Raw genomic sequence first — 26,995 nt, forward strand, 5'->3', positions numbered from 1 at the left:
TCCACTACTCAGGTAGAAACTCTAGGCTACAGTGTATAAGCAACTCAGCAAATGAAGCCATACAATGAGTTTTTATTCACCTTATGTTTATATTTAGTTTTTAAAAATTCTCACTGCAATGTAACAAGTGATAATATGATATAAAAGAAAACCTCACTGCACATTTCAAGCAAATGATGCAAAATCTGAGAATATCAGAAAATACAACTCAGAAAGTAAACTTTTTTTCTCTTCCATTACCATACTTTTCTACCTCTGGTGGGAGTTAACACAGTAGAATGAATAAATAAATGAATCATAAACTGGAGGAGATCAAACTTTCAAAGGTACCATCTCACTGGTGTTATAAAGATCTGAATAATATGTATTTCATTTCATTTTTATTATACAAAATAAAAGGTGAAAATGTATTTACTTTTACCATTTTTATCACAGAAGTAGGAAAATCCAGAGAAATGGGAGGAAACTAAAGACACAATAAGAAAAAATAACAGAGAAGGACAACTAGAGACACGTGCCTCTGAACAACCTAGGTCACTGTTAAAGGGAAAACATGGGAGCTAAAAAGAAATCAGGTATATCCTTTAGAAACTTGTACATAAAATTAATTGTATTAATCAAATAATATTAGAAACTGAAATATCACTACATACATAGCATTTCACTACTGTACTTAATAATAGTACACCTTATTTCAAATTGATATCTTCACCAGCCCTCTAAAGCAGGTAAATGTTTTACAGGAGGAAAATGACCAGGCCTAGAGCTTAGACTCCTACACACACATCCTTTCAGTTCTTATACGAGGCCTTACAAAGGGAAGAGATTTGTTAAACAGACTCTTATACTAGATCCATTTACATTGCATGGAATCTTTCAGCAAAATGATTGCCTCTGGATTTATCTTTTATATAAATCTCAATTTTCCCACAGTGGGTTTGCTTCAAGTGGGATAAATAAAAATATTAAAAAATATATTAAAAAAATACCTAGGGTATTTTCCACAAAGAAGAAAACAAAATTTTTTTAAAATGTTATTTGTAAAGTATCTTTTTTTTTTTAAAAATAGGGTAATCGCTGTGATTTTCTATTTATATATATTACATATATATTAGTCAGTATTATGAGGTATCTACATATTCACCTCCTTTATCCTCTTCATCTTACCTTTACTAATAGCATAATCCTGCATGCTGATCCAAAGGCTTCGTGCAGGCTCTTTTGAACAACCCAATGCCAAGTCTACATAGACAGCAATTTCAGGTCGCAATTTGTAATCAAAAGGCTTCTGTTCTTCATTTCCCGACAGAGCTACTTCTAATAGGCAACTCATACATTTATCTAAAAAAAAGTCATTCAAGTTATCAATTTTAAACCTCATAGATTTTGGTGTTACAAATAAAATCTTATCACATTTATTTAATGCATATGAAATGACACATTTCAAACCATTTTGCATAGATGCTACAAAGGTAAAGTCCTTTAATGTTTCTCAGTTGGAGGTAGTATCACCCTTTCCATCCCCTCCAGAAAGATGTGTGACCAAACTAACACTCCAGGGAGAAGTTCTGGCATTTTGGTAGGCAGGGGCCAGGGAAGCTATGTCCTACACATGCAGCACAGTCTTGTGTAACAAAGACTCTCTTGTTCAAAATGGAATGATATCCTGTTGAGAAACATGGGACCATTGGGAAAGACACTAGACAATAATTTTTTCTAGACTTAAGGGAAAATGATCAGTTAAGTATGATTCAAGAGAGATCAAAGACGCCATGAAAAATTTCTGAATTGATATTTACATTTGTTTAGGTGGTTCCTAACTTTTCAATGGGACATTGAATTTGGCATTCAGAATTCATTTTCTATTTAAAAAACAAACAAAACAATTCTCTAATAAACAGTCAAATTCTTGGGCTAATACCAAAAGTCAATTCAATCCATAATACAATTGAATTATCATATATTTACAATTTTGCAAAGGACAATACACTTTTCCTAATATATGCAAGTATTTAAACATAAAATGTAACATTTTTATGATTTTATAATTTAAAAACAAAAAGATATTAAAATTGAAATTGATTTCATTTACACGAAATGGCAGTTAGCTGAGTAAAGTAAACATAACAGAAATATGAGGAAGGTAGAGATATAGATACTTTTGTCCTCAAGAGGACATTTTGAGACTATCAGAGTTAAACACTGACAGCGCTAGAACCATCTTTAAGATGTTACATATCCCTTGAAAAACCAAGATTTTACTTTTTTTGATACAAATGTATCATAAGTACCAGTCTAGCATTCATCAACCATGGTGAGACTCGCTTTCTGGTTCATATGAAATGATGAATATACATTCCCATTTGGAAAAGGAGAAAACTCTTGAACAGCTCTCCTCACTCCTACTCTCCAACCCTCCAACCTCAAAGCAAAATCTTTCCATGATTTTTGTCTTGGTTTCTATTTTTTTGTATTCCCGCTTGATTGAGATTCTCTTAGATTGAGATTTCTCTTAGATTTTCCTTCTTGGACACTCTGAGTCTCTTTTTCTTAAAAGAAAAACAATGAATTTTAGATCTAATAAGACCTATCTATCTAATCTAACTCATTATTTTATGGATCAAAATTAGAAGCCCAGGGACATTAAAGGACCAATCCTAGATAAAACAACTAGATAATCTGTTCAGCAACTGGAGAAATCCTCCTGTTCAGACAGTCTGAGAGCTAGCCTACCAGCAAAGTAGACAAATGAGAGATGAGGCAGGAAAGGGAAACCCCAAAAGCACCAAAAATGAGGAGAAAAAAATGAGAAATCACACAAGGTAATATCAGCATAAAAGCAGAACAGGCTGGGAGGAGAAGGGATTGCCACTCACATCTGAGAGGTGTTTGAAAACTGAGCACTTGTAAGTAGTGGTGAGTAACCTTACAGAGCTTTACTTTCTATGAAGCAGTTTCATAACCTCCAAGCCCCAGAACACAAGTAATCAAGCATTTTCTCATTTTTATGAGTTAGATGACCTGCCCAAAATAAGAGATAAATAATGACAGAGTGGGACCAGACCTATACTCTCCTAATTTAGGGGCTCTTTTCACTACACAATACTGCAGGATTTAACTGTTTTTCTGAGGGCTCCAAGTTACAGTCTCAGATCCCTTACCCTGCTACGCTGCATTTGTTTTCTATCAGTTCTCTATTCAGCAAACCCAGAACAAGAGAACTCTCTAACAGAGGTAAAACACAAGCATGTATTTTATAATTTTATTTATTTATTTTTTCCCCAAAGCCCCAGTAGATAGTTGTACGTCAGAGCTGCACATCCTTCTAGTTGCTGTATGTGGGACGCGGCCTCAGCATGGCCGGAGAAGCGGTGCGTCAGTGCGCGCCTGGGATCCGAACCCAGGCCACCAGCAGCGGAGCGCGCGCACCTAACCGCTAAGCCACGGGGCCGGCCCCAAGCATGTATTTTAAATGTTGCTAAGAAACATATTACCTAACTGAGGGGTGTCCATTTCTACACCGTCACTAAAAAGTGGTGTTTTCATCCAATATGCAGTGTCTTGTTCCTCTGGAGACACAGGCGAGCCCTGAAGCATGCCACCAAGACACCGTCCAATAAGCAGAGCAATTGTTCTTTCCAGATCCACAAGCCACACCCAGGACTGGGCTGGCTGAGGTAATGGCACACCAGCAGGATCGATCAGTTCAGGCCCTCCTGAAGACAAAATCATTAGTAAGTGTGTCTTTACCTGGTATTCAAGATTTCTCACTTCTATTGCACTGCAATAAGACATTGACACAAAATAATTTTACAATGAAAACAAATTATTCTGTATATATTCTCTTTACTAGGCTAATTTAAAATATATTCAGATGAGTTATGCTATCAAATAAAAATCTCCTTTGTAAAGTTACTAATTTTAAGATAAACAGTAAAACAGTATACGACAGAATTATCCCAAGGGTTTCTATACCTACTCTTCATTATCCAGATTGGATTCACCATAAGAGTACCTGAGACAGCTCATCCCTCCAAAATCAATACAAGAGTTGATCTAGTAAAATGACACTTAGTCTGAATTCAGAATTGTCTTGTACTAAGATGCAGACCCATGCTTTCTTATTATACACGTGTTTTTAAAAGTTCTTCACTTTAAAAACAACAACAACAACTACACCTAGTCATAAAGATAAGAACAGATATCAATGAAATCGCTAAAGAAAAACAGAAGATCAACAAATCCAAAAACTGGTTATTTGAAGACAAACCACTAATAAAATTAATCCAAAAAAAAAGATGGCATAAATTCAAAAATTAAGAAAAAAGAGAATGTAACCATTGATACACTAGAGATTTTAAAAAACCATGAATGAACATTACGAACAATTTTATGTCAATAAATTTGAAAACCAACAAAATGACATTTTCTGGAAAAGTATCGATCTCAAAAATGCATTTGAGAAGAAACAGAAAGCTGGAAGAGAACAATAACCACTAAAGAAACAAAATTAATAGCCAAAGTCTATTTACAAAAAACACCACGGCCAGATAGTTTTATAGATAAAGTCTTCTAAACCTTTAAAAAGAGATAACCCTTATCTTACACAAATTATTTCGGAGAAAAAGAAAACAAGGGAAGATTCCAAACTGATGCTATGACATCAGTTTAACTGTGGTAGTAAAAATGACGTAAGGATAGCAGGAAAAGGGAAAATTATAGAAAAATATCATTTATGAATACAGACGCAGAAATCCAAAATAAAATGACACCTAACCCACCTAATACAAACAAAGTGAATCCTAGCAAGTTCTGAGATGTTTTAGAAAAGCAAGAGTAAGCCTGGAATAGCTCCACATAAAGCCTAATCAACATCCTGACATAGTTGTAACCTTGACACTTGTTTTCATCTAAATCCAGCTGTCACAGAACCATATAATGTTAAAGTAGGATAGGCCCTCAAGTCATCTTGTCCAACTCCAATCTTTTCAAGAGAAGAAACCAAGGCTTTAAGAAGTTATAACGGACCTGCCCAAGATCATACAGCCAAGTTACTAGCAGAGCCAAGACTAAAATCTAGATCTTTTTATGCCTTAGTCCAGGATTCTTTCAAACAAAACATGTGGCCTCACTTAAACTTGAAAGGTTTTTAAGATTTTTTCAGTAATGAACTCCTCTGATAGCCTTAGGATAGATAAGACTTCAATGGAAAGACACATTGATGTTTTCTAGATATGATATTTTAAGCTATATTCAAGTGAACAGAATCAACATTTTATAAATTAATATAATATTGTTTTGCATATTTTGTAACTTTGTATGGTGACAGGGAGAAACTAGACTTATTGTGGTGATCATCTTGCAGTGTACACAAATATCAAATCATTATATTATACACCTGAAACTAATATAATGTTATATGTCAATTATACCTCAACAACAACAACAAAAAAATGAATTCAAGTGTCATGCCTAAAATCAGAATACTATTTACTATAAAGTATTTAAAAAAGAAAAACACAAGATAGGTTCCCAATTTTCATCTTTTACATTCCATCAGTTATCTACATATTCAACCAAAATACAAAATATTTTACCATCAAATAGAGATTTAAAACTAAAAATCTTTGTATTTAAGAAATAAAACTTCTTAATCAAATCAATCCATTGATTGTAAAATGTGTCATTATGCTGCTGACTGAATTATGAAACAATGCTTTCCTATCATCCATTGTAGTATGTGTCCCAATTTCAACCACTTCAAAATTTGAAAAAGTCTTAGAATCAATGAAATATATTATTCACACTTGATGACCATATAAAGACCCTATTCATGACAGTATGTATGAGCAACTTTAAGTTTTTCCATGTTAGTTGCCCATTTTAGACTATAACCTCTCAGAAGGTAACCTTACCTTTTTGATTACATAAAACACCCAGGTGTCAGACATGATTTACCTGAAGCATGCAAGAGCAACTTTACTCAAAAGCATCATTCGCTCTTTTACTATCTTTACTTACCATGAAGAGGCCACTGTAACTCTTGGTCTTCTAAAAGAGAAGCAGCTGGCAGGAGTCTATTAAGGCAATCAAGAGGTGGCAACAAGTCGAGGAGATAACTCAACAAAGGCCGAGCCACCGACACAGGGAGTAACAGGAGGGAGTTAACAATCTGGCAAAGCATACTGCCTGCAGCTGAGACGTATATCACATCTATGAAGGGTAAGAAATTCAATAGAGATCAACTGTTTCAATCAAACTTAAGGGAAAAAAAAATCTAAGAAATACTATATTAGCCTACACTAATTCAATAACTCTTTTTGAACACCTACCTGGTAGCTGGTGTACTATTAGTATTTATTCACTTTCAGAAAGTGCCACCAACAGACACTGTGGGAAAGTATGCATATTCTCATGCCAACAAATTCAAAGGACTATAGCTGCTTTCTTTAAAAGGTATTATGAATTTCTCATTCAAAAATTTATCCTCATTTTTAGATTGACTCAAGAAATATTTACTAAGTACCTACAGCATACCAGGCACTGTTCTAGGTGAAAGGGATACAGTCATGAACAAAGAGCTAAAAATTCCTGTCTCGTGGTGCTTACATTCTATTGAGTGAAGCCTTTTAAGTCTTTTAAACGAAATTTACATTTTTAAAAATTAAGATCACCTCAAAGCATCTGTCTTTTGACAGATAATAAAGTAATACTGGTATTAAATCAATTTTGTTTTAATATTTCATTGTATTTTGGGGCAGGGAGAACCATTCAGAGATGAGTTTAGTTTGAATGGATTAAATTTTAGATGCCTGTGGAACAACAAAATGGAGGTAATCTAGTAAGCAATGATCTTAGTTTCTCAACTTCTTTCTTTCTTTTTTCAGTGGGGGAACTTCAGAGATGAGTTGGTTTTGGACAGATATATTGAATTTCAGTTGCCTTTGGGACAACCAAGAAAAGACACCCAGTAGGTAACCAGAGAAAGGCTCTAGTGCAAAAAAGGAGTTCTCAGCTAGATGCAGATATTGGAGTCAACACACACATGGTGGTTAAAGACAAAGGAACCAGATAAGATCATTCAGGGAGAAAAGAGGTTGAGGGCAAAATTCAGAGGATCCTAAACATTAAAGGGCATGTCCAAGGAAGAGAAGCTTCTAGGAATCAACTGAAAAAGAGTAGTCAGAGAGATATGAGTAAAAACAGGATTGTGACTATTGAAGCCAGAGAAAAGAAAGCATTTCAAGAAGGAAAGAACAACACTGCCAAATGCGGAAGGTAAAGAAATAGTAGATAAAAATCCCACTTTATGCCATTTAAAATTAATCTTTTTGAGTATATATCATCCAGTGCCTTTAAATTAGGCCTCTGCCATGTCAATTAGCATCTTTTAAGATTAATCAGATCAATCACTATTACCATCACCCCTAACCCAAGATTAAAGGGATCTTTAATAGGAAGGAGATTCAAGATCATTCCTATTCCCCTCAGAGGTTTCAGGCCCTCTTAAGGCTTTGCAAAGGCTAAGGACTCTTGCTTTACAACCACTGATTAAATTCAAAATCCAGTATCAAACAAACCTCTTAATTTTTCTCCAACGCTGCCATTCCAAGGACTTTCTTTGAGCAAATTTGCAGAACGTGAATAAATATCTGTGGCATGAGGCAACAAGAGCTGTAGATGTTTATGAAGCAATGCCACACTGCTTGAGTTCTGAAGGAAAAAAGTTCCTAAATTACTACTTCAAAAGATTCAAGATACAAAAATTATCATGGCTTACCTAAATTATCTGAGTTTCGAGGTCCGTGAGAGATCACCAAGAAAGACAAAGAATCACATACCTCACTAATGTTATTGATATGGCAAAATGCCAGCAGCTGTTTCTGTAGAGAACAGAGCAGTTCATGAAGATGAGCAGGCTGACTGTTCTCCGAAGATGATGTTCCAAGCAGAAATTTATCACTATTCTTTTCTAGCTCTCCAAATGCTTGATCCTAAAATGATACATAGATGAAGATTATATTTGAGGTGTTTGAAAATGAAAGTAATGTCCTACCATAATGATTCTGATGTAAGAAGCCACTGTCTTCTTTCTCCTGTTATCAGTCTTCAAATCTTTGCTATGTTGTTGGCTACTACGTGGTGAGATTTATCAAGCAATTGCAATTTGTTTTTCCATTAAAAAAAGTAATACGTTTCACCACAGAAACTTTGAAAATACAGAAAACAAGAAAAAGGAGAACGGTATAATACCCAAAGACAACATATTTCAACATTTTAATGCTATTGCTTTCCAGACCTCCTGTGTAAAGGTTTTATTTTCACACGCTTGTGAATTTCTAAGAACACAATTCTTAGACATTAAATTTGTTTCTGATTATAAGAGGAGTGGACCAAAGAGACATGACAACTAAATACAATGTGTGATCTTGGATTTGAGCGGGAGGTGAGGTCACTATAAAGGACATTGTTGGGATAACTGTAGAAACCTGAATATGGACTGTATATTAGATAATAGTTTTGTATCAATGTTAAATTTCCTGATTTCGATAACTGTTCTGTTCTTATGTAAGAGAATGTCCTTCTTAAGAAACACATGCTTAGTGCTTAGGAATAGCCAGCATGACATCTGCAACTTACTCTCACATGATTTAGAATGAGAGAGAGGGAGAGAGAGACGGAGAGAGAGAGGGAGAGAGAGATAGATAAAGCAAATTTGACTGAAGAGTATAGGGCAGTTCTTTGAATGATTCTTGTAACTCTTGTGTAAGTTTTCAATTATTTCAAGTTAAAAATATTTTTTAAAAAAGAAATGCTCAGTGTAAAAAATTTATAAAATACCAAAACTGTATTAAAAAAAGTTAAAATCACCATTTAGCCAAGCGCCTAAAAGAAAGTCACTAATAATATTTTTTGGTGTATTTCTTTCCTGATTTTTTGTGACTTTTTTTCATAATACTGCATATTCTATTTTTAGTCTTCTCTTTTCTAACAGATTCACAAATATTTTCTATGTTTTCATAAACCATGTGTATACAAAATTTAAGTCATATAATATTCCAGTGAGCATATATACCATAATTTATTTAACCATTCCCCTATTTGTAGATATTGCAGTTATTTCCAATTTTTACTTTTATAAACAATGATGTGATCAATATCTTTATACATAAAATATAGTCTATGTTTACAGTATGCAAGAGAGAGTCTCAGAACATTTTAAGGCCCTTGCTATATAACCACCAGTATAAGCTGCCAAATAAGCACTGCTAGAGATAGAATGTTGCTGTCCCCTCAAAATCATGTGTTGAAACCTAACCCCCAATGTGGTGGTATTTGGAGGTGGGGCCTTTGGGAAGTGATTAGGTCATGAGGGGGATCATTATGCCCTCATGAATGGCATCAGTGCCCTTACAAAAGAGAACCCAGAGAGCTCCCTTGTGTGAGGACACAGCAAGAAGACAGCCACCTATGAACCAAGAAGTGGGTACCACTGAATCTGCCAGCAACTTGATCTTGGACTTCATGCCTCCATAATTGTGGGAAATAAATTTGTGTTGTTTATAAGCTGCCCAGTCTATAGTATTCTGTTATAATAGCCCAAAGAGACTAAGACAAGCACCATTATTTTAAAAACTTAGAACATGACAAATTTGGTTTAAATCACATCAGAAAAAAACAATAATTTATGATTTGGGCCCAAAAGCAATATTTTATTTCCATTTCCATATAATATACACAACTACCTCAGCCCTAATAACATAAGAAAGGTACTACTTTAACGCAGCAGCAATGATCCTTATAACTTGGGAAAAAATTTTCGGTCAATAATAAATGGATATACCATAACATTGTTCCCATTCCATTTGCAGCCAAACATCAGATCAAATTTACATTCTTTTTTTTTTTTTTTGTGAGAAAGATCAGCCCTGAGCTAACATCCATGCTAATCCTCCTCTCTTTTTGCTGAGGAAGACCGGCTCCGAGCTAACATCTATTGCCAATCCTCCTCCTTTTTTCCCCCAAAGCCCCAGTAGATAGTTGTATGTCATAGTTGCACATCCTTCTAGTTGCTGTATTTGGGACGTGGCCTCAGCACGGCCGGGGAAGTGGTGCATCGGTGCGCACCCGGCATCCGAACCCGGGCCACCAGCAGTGGAGCGCACGCACCCAACCGCTAAGCCACGGAGCCGGCCCAAATTTACATTCTTTTTTTTTTTTTTTTTTTGTGAGGAGATCAGCCCTGAGCTAACATCCGCCAATTCTCCTCTTTTTTTGCTGAGGAAGACGGCCCTGGGCTAACATCTGTGCCTATCTTCCTCCACTTTATATGGGACGCCGCCACAGCATGGCTTACCAAGCAGTGTGTCGGTGCGCGCCCGGGATCCGAACCAGCGAACCCCGGGCCGCCGCAGCGGAGCGCGCGCACTTAACCGCTTGCGCCACCGGGCCGGCCCCAAATTTACATTCTTAAATCTGAAAGAAAATAATTCTATAGAAACAACTGTCACTCTGCCTTAGTCAATAACCTTTTAATATAGGCAGAACAGAACACTAAGACTTATACAGAAGAAAAAGAATATATAGACCCAACCCTGAAGAGGTGTAGGAAATAATATGAAATGATGCACAAAGAATTCGAAGTTAAGTCGCACAGTACACTTTGACTCTAAAAATTGCTGAAGGGTGTGCAGTTATAATTACATGGTTAGATGGGGTTATTTGGGCAAGGCTTCCTAGAATAGTCGTCTTAAAGAAGTCACCGATTGGTAGACAGAAAGAGCGAGCAGAAGATAGGTGTACTATATGCGTGAGCTCACATGAGAACGGTGTGTAAGCCAAATGATGAAGGGTCTGAGGGGTTTTAATTTAATACAATGAGGTTATTTAATACAACAAGGTTATTCCAGCAGTGAGATGCTGAGAAGAGATAGCAACAGTGACAACAGCTACAACACTGCTATTAGCATTAGGTCATGATGGCCTGAGCTAGAACCCACAGAAACGGAAAGAAAAAAAAAGAGATGAATCTAAGAAACAGCAGAGAATTAATGGCATCACAACACAGGGAAATCTATTGTGTCCATTGTCTTCTCTCCTATTGACCAGCCTATTCTTAGTACCACCCACATTGTTTAATTGTAAGATTATATCTGGTAAGGTTAATCCCTTCTTCATTATTCTTCTCTTGTAAAATGACCATTTTTATCTGTTTATTATTGTGCATTAACATCAGAAAAATCCGGTAAAATTCTAAAACAAATCTCTGGAAATCTCTGGAACTCTCAATTACAAGTCATTTGGCACCCACAATATTTCAGAAGATCTGATATGTTTTTTCCCTTTGGCGGAGTAGAGTCTAGAGTTTTATTTATCACATAAGTTTTTAAATGTCAAAATATCTTGACCTGAAGCGGTCCCTAACCCCTTCGAAAAAACCTCCAAGCTTTATTCTTTTTTTACTACAAAGAAAAAGAGGAACTTACTGTATAAAATCCTAAATTTCTTAAGAGAGTCTTCATCAAAATTTCAGCCAGATGGGTATCTGGATGGCAGCTCTGGGTGCCATAAGGTTGATCCGACAGATTTCCATAGCCAGTACACACAGAAGAGAGATCAGCAGCATCAGAGGGTGCACTATAGCCAAGCAAGGAGGCTACATGGGTATGATCTTGCAAACTTGTTAGAATGATATCCAGTTGCATTCTCTAAAGAAAAATGTTTCCATCGATGAAATAGGAACAAATAAATAATTAGCTTAAATTGCACTAGAAAAGAAAAAAAGGATCCTAGAAAAAAAAGTGTACTAAAGATACTAACCGATCCACTTAATATCCTCATAAACAATAATCTTTTAGGAAATGTGTAATTAAAAGAACTATCCTATTATTACTATTTGGGAAAATGTAACTTTTAGTGTTTTATTCCATCCTTTACTATAATACTTAAAACTCTAAGCTAAAATGGCATACTCTGCATAATGATTTTAGCACTGTAAGTAAAGAAAAATGTCCACAGATAAACTATACTATACATATTCTTTTACAGAATTACCAATGAAACTATTTATTCTAATGTTTAAGATAAATCACTTGAAATCCAAACTAATGCAAAATACTCATTGGAAGGCATCTGTGGATATTATATTGCCAGTGAGTCCCACTTTTTCCCTCAAATCTATAACTCTACAATTGATTGTTCTACTTGGTTGAGCAAAATGTACTTACTTTAATGTATATAAGATATTAAAAACGGAAAGAATAAGCATACTCATGTCATCAAATACTTTTTCATAACAGTCATCTTCTTTTACTTTGTATATAAGCAATTTCAAACAAAGTTCTGGGCATGTAACCAAGAGTAGTGTGTGCCTTTGATTTCAACTCAGCATACTACAAATAAACTAAAGGGCCTCTAGTTTGACAGTGTAAGCAACACTGGAAAAATTAGTCATAATTTTAATAATTAGCCCCAAATCATTTAATAAATTATCACTTGCTTCACCTTCATTAGAAATGTGGGAGCTCTTCCAGCAGAAAACATTAAATACTAGGATTTACTAGATCCATCAAGTTAAGTATTATTCCATAAACACATGACAACTGATTAGCTTTATTTCCCTCTCAGTCTATTTTTTTGTGTGATATTACTGTTTTACTTAGATACCATGCAAAGGCTCACCTGTCCTTTAGATAAGCTTTCCCATCTATCAGGTCCTTGGGGTAAAAGAGAATGAAGTAATTCCATACGTTCTCGTAATGGAGGTAATAGCATGGTTGCTCCCACTGACAGAGTTTCAATTACCACCTGACATCAAAAAAGAAAAGTAGATTTATTGGCCTGGTTCTTATCTTTTTAATAGAAACACATGAAAAATAAATTCACTGACTATTTGGATCATGGAAGTCTAAAGAAGGTGGCATGTGAAAATAGAAAGCATGCAAAGTCCTTCTTTAGACGTCTTTAACAAGACTGGAACACATATTTTGGATTTGCCATTAAATAGCTAATCACCACTCAACAAATATTTAGTGTTGAGTCTACTGTACTGGGCCTCGTAAGGTTCTTTGCCAAATGCTGTGGATGCAGAAATAAACAAGACAGACAAAAGCCCTGCTTTCATGAGCATATAGTCTAGTGGGAAAGAGAAATCGTGAGCAAGTAATTATAAGTGTGAAAGAAGTCACAAAGGGAAAGTAAAAGGAAGTGCAAACTTCAGTGAGCACACACACAAAGGCAATTAACACAGCCTATGCGCTCATGGAAGGTCTCCTTGAGGATTAGGCATTTGGGTTAAGATTAAAAAATGAGCTGGACTTAGTCAGACAAAGGTCCAGGTAGCAGGAACAGCATACAGAATAGCTGCATTATCTTAGGCCTCATAACTTCTCTGGATCATAGCTTCGTTATCAGTAAAATTAAGGTGTTGGACCAGAAAAAAATATTCAAAGATTAAGAAAAGAGCCCTTATAAATTAAAAATATGATACAAGAAATTAAAACTCAATAGAAGGATTAGAATATAAAATTAAATTTCTCATAAAGTAGAGGGAAAAAAGATGGAAAACAAGAAAGAAAACACAAGAAAATTAAGAGGACTGGTCCAGGATGTCTAATATCCCAAAAATAAGGAGTTCCAGAGAGACAGAAAACAATGAAGAGGAAATCAACAATATATTTCAAGATAATTTCTTAAAACTGAAAGTTATGAGTTTCCAAATTAAAAGAGTCCAACCAAGTATACACCACAGTGGATAAAATCAGACCCACGTTAGTTCACATCATTTTGAAATGTGAGAACACAAAGGACAAGTAGAACTTGTTATCAAATCCAGAAAGAGAAACTGATTTCCATACAAAGGATCAAAATTGAATAGCACTGATTTTCTAAGTAACAACACTGAAAGCTAGAAGACGATGACTTCACAATTCTTATGGGACAATGATTTCCAATTTAAAATTCTATGCCTCAACTTTTCATGAAGATACTCAATTTGCAAACTATTTAAGTGTGAGTATATTCTCAAAGAATGTATTTTCTATCTACTCTCAGAAGCTACTGATGGATGTAGAAACCCAGAAGACACCACCTTAACCAAGTGATCATGGTCAAAATCTCTAGTAATAAGACACATCAGTATCATGAACCCCATGATATGAGGTCCTCAAGACACATCATCATTTCTGTGGTATTCTTGTCAAAAATGCATAACCTCAGGCCAATCATGAGAAAATAATAAAGAGATATTCAATAAAATAACTGACAAGTACTCATGAAGTGTCCAGGTCATGAAAGATAAGGAAAGAATGAGGAATTGTTCCAGAGTGCAGGAGATGAAGGAGAAATAACAATTAAATGCAATACGGGATCCTAAATAGAACCCTGCAAAAGAACAAGGACATTGGTGGAAAACATAAAATTTCTAAAAATGTGTGTAGTTTAACAGTATTAAACCAATGTTAATTTTTTATTTTGATAATTGTACTATGGTTGTGTAAGACACTAACATTAGGGAAAGCTGGGTGAGAGCTTTCTATTCTATTATTTATGCACGAAAATTCTATTATTTATGCAACCTTTCCATAAGTTTACAATTGGTTCAATATAAAGCATTAAGAAAGAAAGAAACACAAAAAACAGCAGCAACAGTGTTTGCTGCAAACAAATAAATTACTAGAAATTTCAGGGATAAGGAAAGAGGAACAGAAATAGCCCTCAATAGAAACAGTCCTATACACATCCTGGGAGAATCCAACTCCTAAGGACTCTCCTAAGATGGAGCAGCTACCAAGGAAAACAAAGAATTCTAAAGATAACTTTTTTTAAGTTTACTCTCCTTATCTTATTCCAGTACTTTTCAACCTTTTTAAAATATTACACGAGTACACCTGCAACTAATACAATACTGTACGTCAACTATATTTCAATAAAAATAAATAAATCCAAAATAAAAGAGAATACTACACTACCTCATTCCCGATAAATATTAAATCCTCAAAGTTCCCATTCACCATCAGGTTAATACCCTTTCTACAGACATTCCAAGGATATGTCCCTTTAGTTGAAAAATCACTGTTATCTTTTTTGCTTTTTTTTATTCACATATAATTCACATGTTATAAAATTCACCTTTTGAAAGTATAAAATTCAGTGGTCTTTAGTATATTCAAGAGTTGTGCAACCATCATCACTATCTAATTTTAGAACATTTTCATCACCCCAAAAAGAAACTTTGTGCCCATTAGCAGTCACTCCCCATCTCTCCCTCCTCCAAACCCCTGACAACCAAGTAATCTGCTTTCTGTCTCTGTGGATTTGCCTACTCTGCACATTTCATATATATGGAATCATACTATATGTGGCCTTTTGTGTCTGGCTTCTTTCACTTAGCATAATGTTTACAAGGTTCAGTCATGTTGTAGCACGTATTAGTAGCTCATTCCTTTTTATGGATGAATATTACACTGTATGGACATACTACATGTTGTTCATCCATTCATCAGTTGACAGACATTGTTTGTTTCCACTTTTTGGCTATTATGAATAATACTGCTATGAATATTCATGTACAAGCTTTTGTAGGGACATATGTTTTCAATTCTCTTGGGTATAGACCTAGGTATGGAATTGCTGCATTATATGGTAACTCTATGTTTAAGGAATTATCTTTTTTGCCATAGCAGCCGCATCATTTTACATTCCCACCAGCAATGTATGAGGGTTCCAATTTCTCTACCTCCTCACCAACACTTGCTATTGTCAGTCTTTTTGATTACAGCCCTTTAGTGGGTAAGCAGTATTTAACTGTGGTTTGGATTTGCATTTCCCTAATGATGTTGAGCATTTTTTCACATGCTTATTGGCCATATGTATATCTTCTTTGGAGACATGTCCAGTGATCTTTTTGCTCATTTTTTTTTTCATAATTTTATTTATTTTTTTTTTCCCCCAAAGCCCCAGTAGATAGTTGTATGTCATAGCTGCACATCCTTCTAGTTGTTGTACGTGGGACACGGTCTCAGCATGGGGAGAAGCAGTGCGTCGGTGCGCGCCTGGGATCCGAACCCAGGCCGCCAGCAGTGGAGCACGCGCACTTAACCGCTAAGCCACGGGGCTGGCCCTTGCTCATTTTTTAAATTGGGTTATTTGTCTTTTTTATTGTTGAGTTGTAAGAATCCTTTATGTATTCTGGAAACCAGATTATTATATAAATGGTTTACAAATATTCTTCCCATTCTATGAGTTGAATTTTCATTTTCTTAATAATGTCCTTTGAAGCGTAAATGTTTTTAATTTTGATGAAGTTCAATTTATCTCTTTTTTCTTTGTTTTTTTGTGCTTTGGGTGTCATATCTAAGAAACCGTTGCCTAATCCAAGGTCATAGAGATGATGGATGAGTGGATGAGCAAAATGTGGTATATACATACAACAGAAGATTATTCAGTCTTAAAAAGGAAGGAAATTCTGATATGCTACAACATGGGTGAACCTTGATCACATTATGCTGAGTAAAATAAGCCAGTCATAAAAAGACAAACAGTGTATGATTCCACTTACATGATGCAGAGTGTCAAAATTATAAAGACAGAAAGCAGAATGGTGGTTGCCAGGGGCTGGAGGGAGGGGAGAATGAGGAGTTTTTGTTTAATGGGAATAGATTTTCAATTTTATAAGATGAAAAGTTATGGAGATGGATGCTGGTGATGGTTGTACAACATTATGAATGTATTTAATACCACTGAACTGTACACTCAAAAATGGTTAGGATGGTAAATTTTATGTTACATGTATTTTACCATAACAAAAAATAAAACTGGCTCCCTGTTCTCAGAAATTCATCTTCTGGTGGAAAAGACAGACATGTTTGTAAATAGACAACTACAATACAATGTGATACGATGAGAACATATACAAGAGAAACCTTACCTAGCAGGAGAACAGGGAGTGAAAGGTTTCTCAGAGATGACATCTGACCTTTGTCTTAAAGGATGAGTTAACTAAAAACATTTACTCCCACCAGGAAAATAGGAGGGAGGGAAAGAACATCCAATTGAAGTTTTCCAATACACAGTTGAATTTACGAGCTACAGCCTCAGGGAAAGATGTGGCTTGAGATACAGATTCATGAGTCCTATACTCTTACCTCTTGGATTTCATCTGGGACCGTTGAGTCCATCAACCTGAAGAGCAAATTTCGAAGTGGACCTGCCTGTCTCCCAAGAATGCTGGTAGCTACGCCTCCCGCAAGTGCAAGAGCAAGGTGATTTGAAAGCAGCTTCAGGCACAGCTTAAGGAAATTGTGGTGTTCCCTGAAACCAAATAAACTGCTGTGAACTTCTGGAACATAAAACAGCATCTGATATGCAGTTTTGATAACATTTTTTCTCTTTAAAACTTTTGTCACATTATGACCAATAGTAAATTTTAAGACATGATTCGAGGGGCCAGCCCCATGGTGTAGTGGTTAAGTCCAGCGAGGTGCACTTCAGCAGCCCGGGTTCACGGGTTCAGATCCCAGGCACAGACCTACACCACTTGTCAAACCAAACTGTGGTGGTGACTCACATACAAAATAGAGGAAGATTAGCAACAGATCTTAGCTCAGAATCTTCCTCACCAAAAAATGAATAAATAAATAAAATATGACTCGTGAAATTAGGGATAACTTTTCCTAAAGGTTATTTTTAATAAGTAGCTAAGTTTAGCTCTTTTTTAGATTATCAAGAAGTTTCATATAATTGATGGGAAAAATGTATATGAAAGAATCATAAGGTAAAACTCAAAACGAGAAATTAATAGACGTGCACACACGCACACACACAAATAGACATATATATAACATACCTTGATGAAGGGAAAGGGAGTGGGGGAATCTCACTGTTTATTTTATCACAGTATCTCTCAAGAAAAGAACGCAGGTGTGAGAAGGTACTCTCTTCAAGATCTACACAATAAGGTCTGTGCCATGCAACAACTTGTCTAGAAAAAAGCATCAGACAATCATGATACAGCCTTAACATGAAATTTTTATACATGATCAAAAACAAAAATTAATCCACTACTAAAGCTGAAAGATTTCAACAAGATACACTGACCTTCTTGACTATGAAGGTGATAAAACCCTTCATTTTAGCAACTGAGGAAAACCAAGCATTTGCCATCCCTAGAGTTATTCAAGAAGAAAATTTATAACTACCACCTGTTTTGGAAGGTTTGGATATTCACTCACCTGAAGGCAGAGGGCTGAGCCACAAGATCTGCTATAGCTCCTTCTGGTTCTAAGGGTCTATATTTCAAATTAAGAAAAACAGTCTGACTCTACAGAGTGATATACTGAAATCTATTAAAAGGAAAACTCCTGAAAACTCCTGTGAAGATTTTCAAGATCTGGGGAACTATCTATCTACATATAAAGTGGGAAATTACAGATTTAATACTAATAGCAAATTATTTATATTCAATTTATTATATTTTTGGCTTTTGTTTTAAAGGGTAATTATCTATAAATGTTTTTAATTGGTTAGAATGTCATAATAAACCTCACCTGAATCAAGGTCTAGAATGCAAATAAAACACATTCTAAGTTCTAAATTAGCGCATATCTATCTGAAAATATCTGAAACAATCCCAAAATTCCTTAAAATTCAATCTCCTAATATTGGCTAAAAATCGCCTACCTGATTATCTGAAAAGAAATGGTTATTACTTTAGGAAAAAGCCAAATTGCTGCAAAAATTAACTTTCTTCATTTTAAAGTATGACCACTGCTTTTTTTCAAAAAACCAACCAGATAAAGGGCACTGAGGCTAGTCAACTGTTTAAATCAATAAAGCCTAGTTCTGATTTTGATTATTTTAACTTCCTCTTGATATGCAGATAGTCAATTTTTAAAATCAGTACCTGGAGACAGAGAAGGAATTCAAAATGTTTAGAAGACACCTACATTAAGAAAATATCTTGAGAGAAGTCAAGATGGAGGCATAGGCAGACTCTGAACTCACCTCCTCCCATGGACACAGCCAATTTACAACTACTCTTGGAAAAATTACCCATGAGAGAACTGAAAACTGGATAACAGGAACCCCCTGCAACAAACGACAATCCTAACTGAGGTGGAAGAGACAGAAATTCCCTTCTGAAGAGAAAAAATGCCACCTTCACAAGCCACAGTGCTTCACGGCCGCATGGGAGCAACCCAAAGGTATGCAGCCCTCCCTGGAGGAGTGGGGCCCTGAGCTGGGGACCATGCCCACTATAGGCATTTTTTGGACCCAGCACAATCGAGACAAGTGGCATAATACCTGACTTTGCTGCTCCAAAAACATTGGGGAGTACCCCCAGAAGAGCTGGTGCACAAAGAAATTAAAACCGGCTCTTAATGGGCCCACGCACAAACACACCCGTTTCAGAAAGCAACCTAAAATCAGCAGAAAGAAAAGTCCTTTGGGGAAAACAGACTCACCTGATAGGCTCTGAGTGTATCTCAGTGAGAGGTGAGACCTCTCCAGGGACTAGGACATTGGTGGTGGCCATTGTTGTGACTTGGTGTGGGCGTGCTATACAGATGTTGGCAGATGCCATTGGAGTTCTTCCTGGGGCCTGCAAGCCCAGGGTCTGCCCCACCCACTAGAGTACGGATTTAATCCAGCTCAGCCAGGGCAGGCAGCCCACCCAACAACAAGGCCTCGGGCAATTTATGGTCCTGCTAAGGGAGCTGTCTGGATTCTCCACAGCCTGGCAACAGGGTCCACCTCTGTATGGCGGGTGTGGGCAATGAGTGGGTGGAGAGTGTGGGGCAGTGGTGGAGAGTGTGGAGCTCCCGCCTTGGAGAGACTGGGTGCACTTCAGGAGGTCGGGGCACACGCACGGGGCAGGACTGTGTTGACTGGGTGTGTGGACCTGTGGGTGGTGGGGCTTGTCAGCTGCAGAAGACTTGTGCTTCTCAAAGAGCCACATAGGAGGTTGACTCCACCTTCCAAAGCTTGAAACAACTGGGTGCTCCCATGCCTGAGGCCAGCCCCACCAGGCTGCAATCCTCAGAGAGCTGACAAGGGACCTAAAGGCTAGAGGCTTATAGCAATTGTAAGCCCCTGAGCCTAACAACCTGTCACGCTGGGGGTCTACTCACTTAATAGAAATACAGCAACAGGAATGTGCTATTAGACCTTGCAGCCAACTGTGCTGGGGCTCCCCACACCCGATAAAGAGACTGAAGGGCCCACAACAACTACATGCAGCTGAGCATTACAACAGCTGGCCAGGGGCACAGCTCAGCCTCCCTGGGCACATACGGGAAGAACAACCCCACCACAACAGAAGGACACACGCAGCCCACACAGGGGTCACTCCTGGAACATCTGCAACTGGAGAGGAGAGGGAAGCACACTGCCAGGCCTCCTAAGGCATCACTTATATAAGGTCACCTCCCCAAGAGCAGAAGACGTAGCTGACCTACCTAATACATAGACACAAGCACAGGGAAAGAGGCAAAATGAAGAGGTAAAGAAATACGTAGCAAGTAAGGGAACAGGACAAAACCCCAGAAAAGGAACTAAGCGAAACAGAAATGAGCAACCTACCTGACAGAGAGTTCAAACAAAGAGTGTTAAGGATGCTCACTGATCTTGGGAGAAGAATGGATGAACTCAGTGAGAATGTCAACAAAGAAATGGAAGATATAAAAAAGAACCAATCAGAAATGAAGAATACAATACTGGAAATGAAAAATTCACTAGAGGGACTCAAAAGCAAAGTAGAGGATACAGAAGAACGGATCTCTGAGCTGGACGAAAGACTAGAAGAAATCACCCAAGCTGAACAGACAAAAGAAAAAAGAATTAAAAAGAGTGAGGACAGTCTAAGGGACCTCTGGGACAACATCAAGCACACTAACATCCATGTTATAGGTGTCCCGGAAGGAGAAGAGCGAGACAAAGGGGCAGAGAATCTGTTTGAAGAAATAATAGATGAAAACTTCCCTAACCTAAGGAAGGAAACAGACATCCAGGTACAGGAAGCACAGAGAGCACCAAACAAGATAAACCCAAAGAGGCCCACACCAAGACACATCATAATTAAAATGTCCAGAATTAAAGATAAAGAGAGAATCCTGGGCCGGCCCCATGGCTTAGCGGTTAAGTGCACGTGCTCCGCTACTGGCGGCCCGGGTTTGGATCCCGGGCGCGCACCGACGCACCGCTTCTCCGGCCATGCTGAGGCCGCATCCCACATACAGCAATTAGAAGGATGTGCAACTATGACATACAACTATCTACTGGGGCTTTGGGGAAAAAAAAGGGAGGAGGATTGGCAATAGATGTTAGCTCAGAGCCAGTCTTCCTCAGCAAAAAGAGGAGGATTAGCATGGATGTTAGCTCAGGGCTGATCTTCCTCACACACAAAAAATAAACAAATAAATAAATAAAAAATAAATTAAAAAAAAAAAAAGAGAGAGAGAATCCTAAAAGCCGCAATAGAAAGGCAAGTTACATACAAACGAAACCCCATAAGGCTATCAGCTGACTTCTCAGCAGAAATCACAGGCTAGAAGAGTGGCACGATATATTTAAAGTGCTAAAGGAAAAAAAACCTACAGCAAATACTCTACCCAGCAAGGTTATCATTCAAAATGGAAGGAGAGATAAAAAGTTTCCCAGACAAGCAAAAATTAAAGGAGTTTGTCACCAAGAAACCAGTACTACAAGAAATGCTGAAGGGACTTATTTAAGGGGAAAAGAGAAGACCACAAATAAGAAAAATTATCTATTTCCATGATAAGAGGGTAATGGATACAAATGCACAAAAAAAGAGGTGAGATATATCAAAAACATAAAATGTGGGAGGAGGGGAGTTAAAGAGTAGAGCTTCCAGACAACTTAATATAGACTGCTATATACCTAGGTTACTATATATGAACCCCATGGTAATCACAAACAAGAAACCTATAATAAATACACAAAAAAATAAGAGAAAAAGAAAATATCTTAATACAAGGTATAACTTCTTGCTTATGAAACATTTCTAACCTCAACATTCAAAAGGAAAGAAATCTAGATGTCACTTCTATGATAGTAAAAAATCAACACTAGAAGTATCCAGAAGGGAATTTTATGAACAAAGTACAGTTATTTCTGTTTTTACTGGTGTTTCTGTTGTTACTAAAACACAAGAATTTTTAAACGTGGGCACTCTTACCTGTCCCTAGGAAGAGCGGTCCATGCCAGACTATGTGATGTTCCAGCTGAGATCTGCTGAATAGCTATGCCATCTAAGCCACTCACTTTCTTTGGTTTAGTAATAGGACCTGTGGAATTTCCTTGGCCACACTGCCCCATTGAGTTATTGCCCCAAGCATAAACTTCATTATCTAAAAACAAAACATAAAGAACAAAAGAAAAGCCAAATTTAAATGTAATATATTTATGGAAGGTAATACAGTCATGTGCCACATAATATTTCAGTCAATGACCGACCGCATATGCAATGGCAGTCCCTTAAGATTAATACCATATAGCCTAGGTGTGTAGTAAGCTATACCATCTAGGCTGGTGTAAATACACTGCGACATTCACACAATGATGAAACTACCTAATGACACATTTCTCAAATGCATCCCCATCGTTAAGTGATGCATGACAACAGTTAATAGTTATTTCTTTAAAAACAAATAACCTTACCATGAGAAAGGGCCAAACAATGACTGTCTCCAATAGAAATATCAACTATTCTTGTGGCAGCCAGTTCTTCAATAAGCTTGGGTCTCAAAGCAGTAGCTTCTGAAGAACCACAACCTAGACAAGCTCCACAGCCCCAAGCATAGACCTGAAACAAACAGAAATACACTACACATAGTATCCTGAGATATTAGTTTCATGAATTAAGTTGTTTAGAAATAAATATCATCTATTAAACAAGAGTGTGGCTTAATACTAAATAATAACTTTCTTTTGTTAAAAATATTTACCATTTTGATTATTTTAAAGATTTTCAGAGTGACTTATTTTGCCGTTTTTAAACATTTATTGTACAGGCAGACAAGCAGCTAGCTGAATAGAAAAATAACTGGTCACAGAAAGAAATGGAAGGATCTTCTGAGAGATTCTGCCAAAGCTACTAACTGGCCTGTATTAAGTTATTATTTGCCCAAACTTAGCAGCTTGGAGATACTGTTGCTATCTTAAAACTTCTCCTTTCCATGTTTCTCACTCTGCAGGTCTCAACAACTATTTCTTGGTTGATTAGACTAAGGTGTGATAATATAAAATTATATAAACCACAAAACTGATGTTTATGATTTAACTAAAAACTACGTCTCCTCACAGTTATAGCAATTTTAATTATCATTTATAAAGAGGGCCTTCAGGAGCAGTAGTCAAGACAGTTCTCTTTGAACATCTTTATTTTTGACCAATTAATAAATACTAAAACACACCACTGACTTGATTTAAGATGCTTGGGGGAAAGGTGAGGTGAAGAAGAGGAAGATAAAAGATGAATGAATGCCAATCTGGCAACCCAAAATCAAAACAACAAGCAAACTGAATGACTTTTTTCCCTTCAGTGGGTTTTGGTAATATCATATAGACTCTTATCCTTATGTCATGAAATTTGGGAATTTTGTCTTGCAATTATTTCAGGAAAGACTACTGAGAGGTTAAACTTCTTCAACAAAAAATAAAAAGCAAACACTTGTACCAGTTGCAAGAGAACTTACTTAAGACAAGCATAGAACACAGAAAATTCCAGTACAGTAAAGGTATATGTTAGGAACTAAAGACAAGTAAGATGAAAAAATATATAGTCTAAGTCACTGAAAATCTCTTATGTCACTTAGCAAGTACAATACAGCACTACCACTAAATAAGACCCATATAGCTAGAGTCTGCTCTTGCAGTGTTCCTTTGGTTTAATACCAGATGAAGAAATACTTGGCTTCCATTTAGGGACCCTGTTGTATAAAAAAATACATATTGGATTTTTAAACATAAGAATCACACTTAACGTGGCAGGAAGTTAGCACTGAAGAGGCCTAAGGAAACTGAGATGGACTGAAGGAAAAGCAGATGTTTTTCTTCATTTTATGCTCAGCAAGTATAATGGTCAACAGAACTATCCTTACCATTTAAAAGTACTTCTCTCTCTCTCATTTTATTTTTTTCTAATTATATATATATTTGATTTCACATAACTCAGTATACTCATGATACAACTATTCTATATAGCAAATAATTGACAAGTTCCTTTGGAATTCAATGTAATGACTTTATTATTATTAGCAACTAATAGTTGAATAGTACTTGATAATTTATAGAAACTTTCAATTCAAATAATTATCTTACATGATCATTTGAAGCAAAGCAGAAATTATTACCCCTCTCATAAAAAAGAAGCACATGATACTCAAGGGAGGTGTGTGATCTGCCTTGGCTATACATCAAGTAAGTGAGCATCATCTGGCTTCAATTCATGGATTCCCACCACAAAACCCATAGGGAGAAAGACGTAAAAGAAAAGCTGTAAGTTTTAAGGCAGCAAGCAGCATTGTAACAAATGACTAATGTAATGAAATACAAGGCAATGAATAGATTTAGATTTTTTTTAGGACACAAGGCATTCCAGTCTCTCAAAAAGTAATTAAATTATATGCTAATTTCAGCTTTGCTGCTCATCCGCCTTGTAAATTAGTCATAAAACATTTTTATACCACTGCCTGGCACATAATGGATTTCAATAAGTGAGACAGTGAGTGGTCAGCTCACTTTTTCACTGTCATCACTGATGGATGTAAGGGGGAAATTATTGTCAGTCTATCACCATACCTGGACCCTTTCCATCACAACAAACAGAGGGAAGTTAAAATATGCATGTAGAAGTTCAAAAGTTCATAAAGGGATTGTAAAGTTCTGACTATCCTAAACTTGACTACTCTTTCTCAGAAACATCTAATCCTCTCCGATCATTTTCCATACGGAAATGTTCTCCTTACCATCTCTTTAATCACCTTCTAGTCTTCTTAGTTCATATCACTGGTTTCAGCAAAATCTATTCTTTCCCCCACTATCCATGGCTTTTAGGAAAAGGTTTAAGTAAGGGGTGCTGAGTGCTAAAAAGTTTTATTAAAGCATCTTAAGACAAAAAACAGGAGGCTAAGAGCAGGTTTATCTGGGTCGCAAAGGCCAGGTCAGAAAACCTGGTTCCTTCTCAGATATTCTACTTCTTCAAATAGGAGAAAATATTTCATTTTAGTAGATGGGCTTTAAAACGTATTTTTAACTTCAAAATTTAAATACAATTATTACTTTTTAGTCACCTGGTCCTCTGAAATACTCTAAGCTTTTTATGCTCATCCCTTAGTCCTACCTGCCCTGTTGATGTCAAAGCAAGTGAAGATTGGCTCCCAGCACAAACTTTGCGAATGAACATTCCTTGCAAAGCTTCAATAACTTTAGGTTTATATACTCTGTTAGTATCACCATGGCCAAGTTTGCCTATAAAAACAAACACATTCAAGTTAAACAATTTACTTATTTTAACAAACTTCTATTTTTTTCCTAAGTATTTAAGTTGAAAAATATTACTAATCTTTCCATCTCTAACTTGACAGTTTCTGACAGCAGAGGATGTAACAAATGAATATTGTTGTTACAAGAAACAACAACCAATAATAGCCTTCTGAATCTTAATTTCAAGCAATTAAAATCACTTTGAGATATGAAAAATTATTTTCCTGTCTTTCTCCCCTTTAATGCTCATATTTCGAACTTTAAATGTGAGTTTAATTATCTGATATAATAAAGAGGTCCTATATAAGAGTGTGTAAGTATTTAATTGTTTTTAATTTTTGAAAAGATTCAATAGTTCATGAAATACAAAACTTGGCAAATCACTAAAGAAGAAAAACAAAGGGCCAATAACATATAAATTCAAACTCACTAAGAATCAAGGAAATACAAATTAAATGATACCATTTTCACTACTGAAATTATTTTAAAAATTATCTTAATTTTAATTCTCAGTGTTGTTGAGGGATATGGAGAAGTGAGTATTCTCACATTGCTGGTAGGAATGACTAAGTAAAGTGGACAAAGATTTAGCCATTCATTGTATTGTTTTTAATACTGAAAAAAACTGGAAACCATAGAGATGTTCAACAATAATAAAATGGTTTTATAAGTTGTGCTACAATCACATGAAAGAATACTTCGAACCATTTAAAACAAAAATGTAGAGCCATGTTTGTTGACATAGAAAGATATTTATAAAATACTATTAGATAAAAACCAGCAAGTTATAAAACAAAATCTATGATACATAATAGGTCTGCTTTGTTTCTCAAAAAAAACCTATGTAGAAATATATGCATATATTTGCATAAATGCATATTTATTTAGATGTCTATTTACTGAAGTTTTAACAATGGTTACAGCAACGTTTGTAGGAAGAGATCATTTTAATTTTTTAAATTTCTGCTCATCTCTATTTGAGTTTTTCTACAATAGGCAATGTGCTATATAAATAAAAAATAAAACATTAAAAACAAGAAAAAAAGGCCAAAGCTATCAATAAATAATTTTTTACATACCATTGTCTCCTCCTCCAAAAGACCATACAGTTCTCCCATCTTTAGATAAAGCAATAGTATGTGAACTGCCACAAGAAACCTCTCCTACATTGCTAATGTCTTTTACTAAAGTTGGAATGTTACGGCTATTACTGTCACCATGACCTTGAATAAAACACAAACAACAACAAAGAAATAATGTTAATTCTTTTTCTTTAGGCCATTCCTTCACAGGTGGAATAAACATTACAAGTTAATAATAGAACCGAGTTATTTTTCAAGTGCAATTAAATATGAAAACCAGAATCATTTCCTATATCTTCTCATTCAGTCTTCTAGGCTGCTCCCCAACTGAGGCATCCAGTTCCTTCAATGAATCATTAAAACATTCTATTTATGCTCCTCTCACAGTACTTATCTAATGCTGTCTAGTA

At 36.1% G+C, this 26,995-nt stretch overlaps 1 protein-coding gene across 9 annotated transcripts in view; it reads right to left on the reverse strand.

Annotated features, from left to right (window-relative positions):
• HERC1 (HECT and RLD domain containing E3 ubiquitin protein ligase family member 1) overlaps nucleotides 1–26,995 on the reverse strand; it is a 182,233-nt gene that overhangs the window by 99,770 nt on the left and 55,468 nt on the right. For all 9 annotated transcript variants that reach the window (XM_058541785.1, XM_058541786.1, XM_058541788.1 and 6 more), the window contains exons 7-19: nucleotides 26,583–26,726; nucleotides 25,361–25,488; nucleotides 22,678–22,822; nucleotides 22,196–22,367; nucleotides 17,846–17,980; nucleotides 17,145–17,310; nucleotides 12,682–12,807; nucleotides 11,487–11,708; nucleotides 7,842–7,994; nucleotides 7,581–7,713; nucleotides 6,022–6,213; nucleotides 3,495–3,716; nucleotides 1,168–1,341 (exon numbers count right to left, since the gene is read on the reverse strand). In XM_058541785.1, the coding sequence (XP_058397768.1) occupies nucleotides 1,168–1,341; nucleotides 3,495–3,716; nucleotides 6,022–6,213; nucleotides 7,581–7,713; nucleotides 7,842–7,994; nucleotides 11,487–11,708; nucleotides 12,682–12,807; nucleotides 17,145–17,310; nucleotides 17,846–17,980; nucleotides 22,196–22,367; nucleotides 22,678–22,822; nucleotides 25,361–25,488; nucleotides 26,583–26,726 (2,112 nt within the window). The remainder of the gene's footprint in view (nucleotides 1–1,167; nucleotides 1,342–3,494; nucleotides 3,717–6,021; nucleotides 6,214–7,580; nucleotides 7,714–7,841; nucleotides 7,995–11,486; nucleotides 11,709–12,681; nucleotides 12,808–17,144; nucleotides 17,311–17,845; nucleotides 17,981–22,195; nucleotides 22,368–22,677; nucleotides 22,823–25,360; nucleotides 25,489–26,582; nucleotides 26,727–26,995) is intronic.

The sequence above is a fragment of the Diceros bicornis genome, chromosome 5, assembly GCF_020826845.1.
Source record: "Diceros bicornis minor isolate mBicDic1 chromosome 5, mDicBic1.mat.cur, whole genome shotgun sequence".
NCBI lineage: Eukaryota > Metazoa > Chordata > Mammalia > Perissodactyla > Rhinocerotidae > Diceros > Diceros bicornis.